This window comes from Myzus persicae, unplaced genomic scaffold (assembly GCF_001856785.1).
Source record: "Myzus persicae strain clone G006 unplaced genomic scaffold, MPER_G0061.0, whole genome shotgun sequence".
Classification (NCBI taxonomy): Eukaryota; Metazoa; Arthropoda; class Insecta; order Hemiptera; family Aphididae; genus Myzus; species Myzus persicae.
The window spans coordinates 373,311-385,888 of record NW_019100980.1 but is presented as its reverse complement, the minus strand read 5'-3'; the positions used below and the strand labels follow the sequence as shown (position 1 = coordinate 385,888).

General features: G+C 31.7%; 1 protein-coding gene across 1 annotated transcript; it reads right to left on the bottom strand.

Annotated features, from left to right (window-relative positions):
* Positions 1 to 654: 654 nt before the first annotated feature.
* On the bottom strand, positions 655 to 11,213 carry LOC111027122 (suppressor of hairless protein-like). The gene is made up of 2 exons (XM_022305341.1): positions 10,454 to 11,213; positions 655 to 4,313 (listed from the first exon to the last, which is right to left on the bottom strand). Exon 2 carries the CDS (start codon positions 4,307 to 4,309, stop codon positions 2,762 to 2,764), a length of 1,548 nt encoding a protein of 515 aa, XP_022161033.1. The 5' UTR covers positions 4,310 to 4,313; positions 10,454 to 11,213; the 3' UTR covers positions 655 to 2,761.
* Between the last annotated feature and the right edge of the window lie 1,365 nt (positions 11,214 to 12,578).

The following is a 12,578-nucleotide window of genomic DNA, read 5'->3' as shown; positions in this document are numbered from 1 at the left end:
TTTAGTGTTAATGTCACTTTGTGACATACAACTTTTGGCCTTAAAGCCATTTATATAGGTAATATAATATAAAAACATAAAATATTTTAATTAAGCCCAACTGCACTTGCTTATATCGCTTATACCTATAATATGATCGTCGAGTGCATGTGGCTCTCGCTTCTGAAAAATGTGTAATTATTAATGTTACAAGTAGGTACTTGCCGAAATCAATATTCTTTTGACAGCTCCGACTTGATCGTGAACACTCCGGCGCCGTTTACTGCACTTTTCGTATAAATGATGTGGGCAGTATATATGTATTATTATAGATACCTACCACGCATTATTAATTTCATAATATTATTATATAATATTGGCCTCTTGTTGTTTTATTATTAATTTTTTTTTGTAAGAATCAATTAGGAAAAACTTGAAAATGTCATACTGTAAAGCAATAAAGTACGCAACTGACAAACATTTTCATAGATAAATACGTTTTAAGTTTTTATTCATAAATATATATTATACGAATATACGTGTATATTACCTATACAAGTACCTATATAATATATATATTCTATACATAGAATACTAAAACGTTTTGTAATACACGCATTATTGAATAATAATTTATAGGTAATTATAAGGGCAATAAGTATTTTTCATTAAAAATAAAATCATAATTATTTATTAGAGCTGATAACATTATATTGTTTACAAAATTATTTTTAACATAACTATTACAAAATATGCATCTAAATTCGTTCACAAAACATTCTCCAACATTTAGTTTAGTTTTTTTAGTACAGATATTGTAATAAATAAGTAGGTAACTTATTTATGTTTTTTACGCACAGTTCAGTGAATTATAGATCTTTAATACAGTAAAACACAATGAAATATTGCAATAAATATTATGAGTTATAACACCGAAAACAATTAATACTACCTACATGTATATACAATTTAATACATTTTCAAAACTAATAAAAATTATATTTTACATCTGTGGTTGTTTATTCGTTAACATACAACTAGATGAGTGAGAAAATAGATAAATACATATTTAACAGCCCTAATAAATCACAAACAAAATATACCCACCGAAGAAATGAAATACAATATTAAATAATATAATATATTTTTATAAACGACAGATTTCTCATGAAAATATCTACGGAAGAAAGCTATACAAGAATAACAAAATAAATGCTCTAAAATATCGATCACAACCATTACAAACTAATTTTTCTTTGGCATTACTGTCTTATAGTTACACTATATAAAATATAATTATACAGTAATAAATTATAATCATCAAGTGTTTGGCATGAATGGCGGCAAAACTAGTAATTAAAATCAACCAAGTTTTAACTACAACAGGTCAAAGTAAAAATAAAAAACACTACGTTTTGTTTATAAAATCAGTCAAGTACAGGTACAGAAAAAATTATTAGTACATACATAATACATATCATATATATATACGTAGTAATAAAATTAAAATAAAAAATAAAATAAAACATTTGGGTACAAAATGTTATAGTAGGTAGGAAATATAGGTAGTAGGTACCACGTGATGTCCAAGAAAATAAACGAATCATTCAGAGATTTCGTTGGGTGTTAAAATTAAGATTTTTGTTTTTTTGACCACAGGCTAATAATGATTAATATAATAACATAGATTCACAGTGAACAGATTTCATAATATTACCTTTTTTAAACTATAATACAACCATATCTATCACGCATAATATTGACTACAATAATAACCATAATGATAAAAAAAAAAATGCTCTACTTAAAAAAAAAAATATTTTGTTTCAATATAAACCAAAACTACAAAATCAGATTTGGAAACAAAATATCATTGACCATTGTACAATGATATTGTTTTTATATAATATATATTAAGCACCTTAGAATATGCAATTTGCTTTTCTATACTTAAAATCTACATTTAAAAATACTGTGAACTGAAAGGGTCATGAATTTCAAAAGCAAAATAATTAATTTTTCTCTCTTTAATTTTTGGATACGAAAGTCATTTTAATTTATTGTATTAATCGTTTTATAATTATATATTTTGGAACATTTGTTTGACTTAAAATTTCAAGTTGTTAACAACTTCATTTAATGATCAAACTTGTTCTTACTCTTGAGTCTTGTTGATTTGTAGACAAGACTAATTTATGTCAGTAACTAGTAATTTCGTGAGAAGCTTATATATAATTACAGTTAGTCATTAAAATCAAAACTGTTCGTAACGGGAGCTAAGACTGGGATAAATATTGCATCGTAATTGATTCACTTTTGAAATTCCATATATTGTATGAGCTCCACATACTAATTTATAAATGTATAATTTTAACTACCTATAAGATATGCAGTAACGTTCCCCCAAAACGTAACTTAATGACATTGCACAATCATGTAATAACAGGACAGGTGTAGCGTCCAATTTCATGCCAACAATAATTACGATCTTTAGACTTTGGTAAGAAATATTCATTTGTTTAACCAATCAAATGGACGGAAAAAAATCTTTTACAAAAATAATCGTAGAAAATAATTAAAAGGAACCAATGTATGAACAATTATGTGCGACTAAAAAGTATCCATCATTAGGTAGTGTGTTTATTAATTATTATTTATCCGTACCGTATATAAAATGCACAGAAAATGTATAAATAGTTTGCTATACATTTTCTTTCATTTTTTAAATTCATAACAATACTCCACAATAGTTCTTTTCTTTGGTCCAAATCAATACACATCATTATTGATAATCTTTAATATTGGAATGTTGGTTCCACGGAACGTCGTTTATGGCTGGCTGTAACCTATTATGAGGATGTGGAGCTCGCATAATGTCGTCTGTGGGTTGGATATGATTCCTGGGTCCAGATTCTGGAGTGTAAGTAAATGTCAGCCCTGTGGCATAAATTATACCATCGTTTCTCACTAGAGATACTGGTACTTGGGTTGGCTGTCTGACCCACAGCCAATCACCCCTAAATGAGGATATATCTGGTACAACAGCCAACATACTCTCCTGGCAGCGATACATAGTTTCGGATTCAACATCACCAAACCATACTTGTAGGTGAGGTGTGAAATTTTCTCCAGTCAATTCTAACATTGCCACATCACCACCACCGTTCAAGTTCAAACTGTGAACAACTGGAACAGGTGTTATTGGCGAGTTCACGGGACCCATGCCTTCGTAAAACTGATACTCGGCCTTGTCCGTGCTTATAATCGTCCAACAGGCACCATCGTTAATCATTTCTTTATTGGGTTCCTTAGGACAGGGTGTTGCTTGAAACTGAATTATACGCTCTTGAGATAGACATAAATACATATGCTCTGTATCTTTCATGTAAAACGCACATTTATGCAGTTGTGACACAGGGTCGTCAGCTTCCAGAAGAGCCATCTGTTTATCGACTTTCCTTATTATAAGTCGAGGCAATGCCATACCAGTGACACTACAAACTAACTTGATAGTACTGCCATAATGAACATATCCATCCCTAACATTGAATTCTTCACTCTCACTTTCGTCATCATCTAACAAGTGGATAGTAAATGCCCCCCACTGCGTCGAGCTGGCATGAAAGTTACCCTTTTCCACGTGCAAGTATCGTGTACTGACTGTTTGGGATCTTAACCTATTGAATAATGCCACTTTTGTTCCACTTGCGATACATAAATCGGCATTTTTTAACGATTGTTTTTTCTTTGATGGTTTTGATATAACTTTTATTCGTTTACTATGGAATGTACCAATATCATAACCAATATTATAAAACATTCTAACCATCAACATGAAATGTTTTCGTTTGTCCGAATCTGAAATGAATAACGTTTTAGCAGCACAATATTGCTTTCCGTTGTTAAGGTCAAGAGGCTGTAACTCTTGGTCAGTGCTTCCAATACCAATGAATGCGCTCATCTGTGAATTAGCTTCAGACACTCCTTCTCTCAACATTTGTTCTTGCCGAAGTCTCCAGCCATCACCAAACAAGTATATGCAAGGAGGTGGACAAAAAAATCGTTTTTCATTACCGTACGATTTCTGAGCTACTTTAGCGTGGAGAATAACCAACACTAAATCATTGCGATCTCGTAGGTACCTCTCCATTGCATCTCTAGTTAGACGTTGTTCTGGTCGAAACTGCATGGGAGCTTCGGGACCATAATGATGAGGCATCCTTGCTGGCACTCCAAGAAGTTCCACGGAGTTATAACAGCTTAGAGAGCCTACCACTTCCCCATCATCCGCATCACCATCTTTCTCTGATTTTAGCGTCCAAGTTCCCATAAATCTAATAAAAACACAAGAAATACATATTTAAAAGTGAGTCAAAAAAAATTCAATACGACTTTTTAAATTAAACACATACAGGTCTTATAATTTTTTTTTAAAGAAATTTAACCTGTATAATTCAAAGAGTAGGAAAGTTTTAAAAGTTTTTTTAAAAGCAAAAGTTGTATAAAATAAAATAATGCACACCTATATAGCTATTGGCTATACAAACCTTCAACAATAAAAATATTGTTCTACCAAATTACAGTTGGTATTATCAAATACCTAGTAGTATAGTATTTTTTTAGAAATATTATAAATTAATACATTTTATTAGTAAGAACAAAATAAATTTAAAACAATAATATTAATTCAGATAATAATAAAGTATCTTACACAAGATTTTATTTTTTAATGTTCATTGCTCTACAATAGTTATTAATACAATGTATGAAAAATAATATATCAATATTATTCATAATTTTTTGCAATTCTCCCAAACTGAGGAACATTTAAGGAATGGCTTTTCCATAGGGCGCGTCTGTGTTTATTTTCGGATCAATGTATTTATGTGACATTTATGAAGAAGTTCTGTTATTCAAAAAATACGTGTTAACAGGCAAATAACGATACACTATAGGAATAACCTATAGAAAAAACAATAGCTTTATCGTCTACCCTCGCGGTCTGAACTAGTTATTCAAAAGCACGTGCATCTGTAGTAATCTTCAGGATCTGCTACTCGTGTTACTTTACGCAGATAGTGATCGACGAACGTAAATGTTAAAACGCAAATATTGAAACAGAATAACTTTAAACTTGTATGTTTGTGCACGTGTTTTAACTACTTTAAAAATAAAATAGAAATTATAACATAAGAATTAACTATTAAGTATATCATTAGAATACATATATCATAATTATTATAGTTATGTAATGTAATTTTTTTCTTTTTGTGAGTGTAAAATAATAATTTATTAAATATTTTCATTTATTTTAGTAATTTAATTTATATTTTCACTTAAATGACGTGCCACTTCATAACTAAATTACATTTTAATACAAATCAAAAAACTTTAATATATATGATTAGGTTCTGCACAATACAATATTAGTATCTACTGTTTATTGATAATGATGATTACTGAATTACACATTTTATTTGTAAATGTAAAATAATTACGGCTTGGAATATTTTAATGTATTAATTAAAACCATATTGTTAAGCATAAGTATGCATTTAATACCTAATATTGTTTTAATTTTTTTTTGCATTGTTATGAATGTTTTTATTTTCAAAAATATCCGATAGAGGACAAATCAATGCTATCCTATAATGTTCTTAATAAATATTAATGTTTCAAACTTTTATTGAACTTTTGTTAAAACGCAAAAAACCTTTGACTAATTTCTAATCTAACACCCTCCCCCGAGTTTCTGAATAGTGATAACTGTGCACGGTGGTCCAATGAATTTTGATGATTCGAATTAATGTTATCGAACAACTCAATCGATATTTTTCATATTCCCTGCCTACTCGCTATAGACTACAGACTCCCTTCACAATAGGGGTATTCAATACAATATGTACGGTATGGAAATAGTATTAAGTGCGGTGCACAATGTGTATAATAACATGTGATAGGGAGGGTAGAATATTCAATTAATATATTGGACACCCTACATGAACTTGAAGGGATAATCTCCTTTTAAGTGCACAAAAATGGACCCCACAATAATTTATATAATATATTATGCTATTATACTGCAGTAAAAGACTCAGTATAATATTATATAACGTACATATTATAATATGGACGATGAAAACAAAAACAATAGATTATCCTATATTTCCACAGCTGGGAATTTAACTATTACAAAAATTATGTTATAAACAATTCTTTATTACAATAATATTTTAATTTAAGTACATTATTGATGCACTTTACTATAGGTACTTTTTGAATTATAAATGTGTATTATATAAATTTTAATGACAAAGTTAAATCATTAAATTTTATAAAAAAACATAAGATTCTACTGTTATCAAGTAGTATTTCTTACAATTATTTTTTTTTTGCTATGATCATTTTCAGTAATTTAGTATAAATATTTTATGATATTGCCAAGTCTCTTTAGTCAACATGTAGTAGGTAAATATCATAACTTATGATACTACTATAATTCACAAGTATATGTTTTTTTTTTAAATTAGCTATTAGCAAAAGCTATGATAACTCAAAGTATATGTTTATACTTTAATGATGGGATATTACTGGGATATTATTTCTATTGCCTCAAGTTAAATTTCGAATGAAATAATATTTAAAATGTATCCATTTTTAAATTTAAAAAAAAATGTGTCACAGTTTGTATGTAGATTGTAGAGGTATTTAAAAAGTAATGAATTATTTCACCATTGTTGTTTGTTTAACGTGTCTACCAAAATACATTTAAATTAATATTAACTATAAAAGGTATTGTTTACACCTAAACATTATTTAAGCTAGATATTTTGAGAGTATGTTTAAAGTTGTCAAAGGTTAATTTTAATAGCATAGGTACTTACATATCCAGATTCAAGTACCCAAGTAACATAAGCTATAAAATTGTAGGTGGTAGTTAAATAATAATATAATTTAGATAATATTTTATTTAAACTAAATGTCAAATACATACATTTTAATATGTCAATATCTTTTTTTACGATTATTATCTTTTTATACTACTAGGTACCTTTATGTAAGTTTATTTTATAAATATGGGAGGAAGAAAATAAAAAAAAAACCATTTATTTACAATAAGCGATTATAGTCTCCTACAATTTGTATCAGTCTAATTACATTGACTTTTCATTCAAACGATTGGGCCAAATTAATAAAACTATTCCAAATATTTGATTCAATGTTTACATATTAAGTCTATTAAGACACACTTTTTTTGACTGATATTTGATAACAAGCATAAATCATATAAGTATATAACTATATTAATTTATTGTAAAAAATGAATTTTGTTAATAAAAATACAAATAAATAATATGTGCATACAAAAAAAAAAAATAATAAAACATCTTGATTGTTTATGTTATTAATTGTGTGGCTTATTGTCAATCAAGTGACAAATTTTATAGTTACATATATCAGCAAACAAATTTAGTTCACTATTTTTGGGTCAATAGATTTTAGACGAAAATATTTTACTATTGGAGACTATAACCTACTGATTTATATATGTCATTAAAATCAACTAATAACTTTGTTTTAAATTTTTAATTGCGATCAACAACTTTAATACAACATTTCTTTACAAAAGTATGATGAGTGGTATATATAGTATATACGTGTGATATTTTATTTTTGATGATAACATGATTTTTACTGATATGCTTATGCACCTAATTTTTAATCTCTTTAATCACTCATAAATTATAATACATATTTATTTTACTTCATGTATTTATATAATAAGACATAAGATTTTAAAAAAAAAACAAACATACCAAGTAAGACTAGACTTTTTGAGATACAACTTTTCTCAAGAACCACAAGAAATAACCACAAGAAGATATATTGAACTTAAGTATAGGTATAGTATTCTCCTATAAATTCATACTGCATGTGATAATTAATTAACAGTTTTTAATTCTCAGGTTTAAGAGTACCGTATAATCTGTACATCCTATACAATATATATTACTAAACCATAAAATCAGTCATTTATATTCATTTAGATGTTCAATACAGTATAGATAATTGAATAACAATATCTAAAGATAGATTGTATTTAAAATTATATAAATATTTCAACAATGCATATCAAAACATTTATATACCTATATCTATTATATTATAAGATTATAATAATATTTAATATTCATAAACACGTAATGTTAAGACGTATACCGATTACCGGTGTGGATGGTGTGGTCTAAATAAAATTACCTTTAAAGAAAATATTATTATAATTTAAACACTTGAAGCACTTTAACGTATAGATGGAATTTTTAAAAATGTTGAGCTTTTATTATAAAATTTGACGAACTAAAGCTTTCAAAACTATAAAATATGTGTGTATAATACTAAACAACGTGTAAATAAGAATTTTATTTTATGTTTTCATTTAACTTTACGCCTAGTTAGGAATGTGTTATCATCAATTACATATACATTTTATGCACAGTCTTATTATTAATACAAATTGTATGATGAACGTTTGCAATGTTTATTAATGATTATGTATTCTATGTTTTGATAATCCTATATAAATTATACCTATACTTATTTCTCTTATGAAACATGTGACTCCAAATTTAAAAACAATATAGCATGGTCACAGCTAGTGTACCTTAACTCTATTAGGTACCTATATACATAATATGTACAATGTACTAAATTACGCATAAATGTTTCCTCTAAGTTAAATCGATGACATTGAATGCATGGTAAGTAGGCAATAAATAAAAATGTGTCTGCATTATTTAAAAAGTATATTAAATGATGACACCTCTTTACACCAGGTATTTTATTAATACTTATGCGTTAACGATTATTAAACAATATTATATACAGTAATTATACGGTATAGGTAATCTGTTTGAACATTGTGATTAATAATTTAATCAAAACTTTCGTTTCATTAGTTTTAACAATATAGTTTCAGTCTGCAGCAGTGATTATCTTCAGACAGAGCACTCGTGTATAGTTTTTACTTTTAAGTTTATACAAATACAGGTATTTTAAGCGTTTGTGTTAGAAAAAGTATCCATGGGTACCTGTATTATATCACGAGAATAACCGAGTCTTGTATTAAGACTATATTACTGTACAGTTTTAAAATATTAAAGGTAACGAAGATCGTAAAGAATTTTAAAAATTGTTCAAAAGTATAAAAAATCATTAAAATTGGTACCTATACGTGATCGGCTGTCATTAAAAACAACCGTAGTTATATAACGTGTGTAGTGTATACCGTAGTTTACGCGTGTATCATATATGTGTCATTGTATACTACATAATGGCTGTAATAATCAAAGTATACATACGTATTTACTATATTTTATATATATTAAACATTTAGACCCCCGTCGCGTCGTCAGGTACCTAGGTATATGATAAATATGGGTAGTAACTAATAACAATATTTGCGCACGCCCTCACTAGCTATTACCCTATGTTTTTTTTTCTTATAGGTAATTTAAAAAAACGAATAACAACAACACAGTTACAGTATTAAAATTGGGCAACACGATTAAGTACTCAATAAATAATATAATATAATATATATTTAAAAACACATTGGTACTTAAATCATAACCCAAAATGTCCCAAATTTAATCGGTTGCGGAATAGTGGGTATTCAAATCTTGTACAGGACACAATCATAGGTACCTATTAGACTCATATAGACTATAGTTTTGGCGCACTATACATTTATGTTTGCAAATGTGATAGGGTTTAGCCTTAAAGTTTATGAACTTGTTCATTTTGATCCTTCTTGATTCTAATAAAATATAATATAGTAGGTAAAATAAGTATATGTGTTAGAATGATCATATCCTTCTATTATGTAAAGTAATATTAGTTAAAAATGACGTACAAAAAAAACTTATTCTAGTTAACTCATTTTAATTAGTAGTACATTTTTATTCTTTACAAGCTACGTACCTATACAAGTGTCTATAGCGAATGGGCAAAATGTCGTATCGACCTATTTAGTAGGTATTTCATGCATATTATATTTTTAATTCCATTTTCCTATTGGACCTTAATGAACTTGATATGAACTTTTAAACACAATGAACTTTCAACATTAAGTTCAGTTAGTATTTGAAAAAAGTTCAAAATTATTGTATGGGTAAAAACAAAAAAAAATAATAACTAAAACATATGAACTTAATTAATTTCGTCAGTATATAAATTTGGAATTTTGTTATATTTGAACCTGTTAATAATTCTAAAATCTGGTTATCCAGTATATACCTCCACCTTTATTATATGGGCATGAATAATGTGATACCTAATTACAACTGTCCTTTAGAATGAAAATGAGCTTTTACACGTCAACTCGTTCGAAGGTTTTGGCTTGACCGTTGAAGTCTTTGTATACATTAATAGTATCATAAACAAAAATATTAACGGGTATATTACTTTGAATTACCTGAGTCTTTTGGCCGGTGTCCAGAATAGGAAGAAGAACCCGAGTAGCGGCTGTGGCAACCCGGCGTGAAGTTTGGTTTTTTGGGGCGAAAGATGGTGCAGTTGGTTTGGGACTCGGGTGTCGAAATCCACTGGCCGATGATAACAAAGTTTTCGACCGGACGGTGGCGGGCGAGCACGTGAGAGCACACGACCCGCTAGAAGCGCGTGCTGCAGACAACTGACGACTAGTGCGGAGCGGCGTAAGCTGCTGTGCGCGATAGGGATGAGTCTCTTTTAAAATTGACTAATTTTTAATTTTTTTTTCGAAAATTTGAGTCGACAGTATTTACAATAATATATTAAACTATTATAATTATTGTTGTTGTGCGGCGCTCATCTGTTACCCTTCCCGGGACGACGCGATTTGTGACGTGCGATGGGCGCGAAGTGTTCGGGATTCGGGTACGCCGGGACGACGACGAGAACTGCACACGAGTACACGCGGGCGGCGACCGCGGACGACTGAGTGGCGAGTGCCCGATGACGACCCTGTTTGGCGGTGGAAAAACGTGATCCGCGGCGGCGCGCGCAAAAACCGCTCGCGCCGACGGGTGCGTGTGTGCGTGTACGCGAACGTGAACGTGAACGTGAACGTGTACGTGTATGAGTGTGTGCGTGCGTGTGATATCGGGCGGCGCAAGGGGGAAAATAAAATGGGTAAAGGAAAAAAAAATCAAACGTAAAACGAAATAAAGAGGGACCGCGGCGGCCGAGCGGGCCCGGACCAATGGGATCCGTGGGAACATTCCACACTTGTGGCGGCGGCGGCGGTGACGACGACGACGACGACGACGGGGCAGCACAGCTCATACCACCACCACCGCCGCCGCCGCCGCCGCCGCTGTTGCGCTCTCTCGCGACCGTACTGTACTATTTCAATTGCTATTGCTATTGCTATTACTATTATCGTGTTCTATGTACACATAATATGTATATATATCATAGCGTAGTCGCTCCGGTTGCGCCGCCGCCGCTTGTAAACCATTCATGCCTAAATCGGCAGTGGCGCTGTACAATATTTTACGAATATACATAATATATATACACGTGTCTGTGTGTGTGTGTGTGTGATATTATACGCGTGTACGTGTGCGCGAGCGTAGTTTTAGACATATAATATGTATATATATATATATAGGCGTCGATGCCGCGACTCTCCGCGGACGGACGCCCTCCGTCCCGCCCGCCCGCCCGCCAGACCATCATCCAGCCCGCCGTAGCATGAGTGCATGACCGACCGACCGACCGACCGAACGGCGCGGCGGGGCGGAGGAACCGATTTCAAGGCGAACTCGCCGGTTCCCACGGTGCGTTTGTGTGCGCGCGTCGTACACTGTGCAAAGACTGTGGGAACTAGCCGCTACCGACCGGCGGCGGCGGCTCGACGGCGGTGACGGCGGTGACGACGGCGGTGACGACGACGACGACGGCAGCGGCGGTGGCGGTGGCGGCGGCCCGACGACGATCTTTACTCCAATATCGCCGGCCGCCCCGCCCCCGCACAACGCTTCGCTCCCGTTACCCACCCCCGTCACTCACCCACCCGCCGCGGAAGATTCCCGTATAATATTAATAATAATATATTGTTTATGTTAAAGTCGTCCGCGTTTTTCATGCTCCGTATAATTGCGTACATCCGCACGAGGAATCGCTTCCGCGCGCGACGTTTTATAATCATATATTATATACATGGCCTGTTCGTGTACCTATACCGTTCTCGTGGTGTATATACAGGTATAGGTAGGTACCAACCCCTTATTTGTGTGGTGTATAATAATGTTTATGATAATGACGTTGAGATGATGCTATATTATATAGTTATTATATACCTACCTCTAGCTACGTGCAGCAAGTTGTATCGAACAGGCTCTAACTATAATATTATTATAATATGAATATATGATTGCGATTCGATACGCATATCGGAGTATTTGATATGGCTCGCTCGAGTAGTGGGTAGCACTACGTAATTATATATACAGAGCTCGCGAACTTCAACTTTAGAAAAGCGTAAACTATGATGCGTAGATTGTAGATACCACTTCAGAAAGTTCTAAGCCTCTAAGGTGCCACCATATTTGACA

Bases quoted from the DNA above. Each gene is read 5' to 3' on its own strand.
- LOC111027122 (XM_022305341.1), bottom strand. From the start codon at position 4,309: ATGGGAACTTGGACGCTAAAATCAGAGAAAGATGGTGATGCGGATGAT.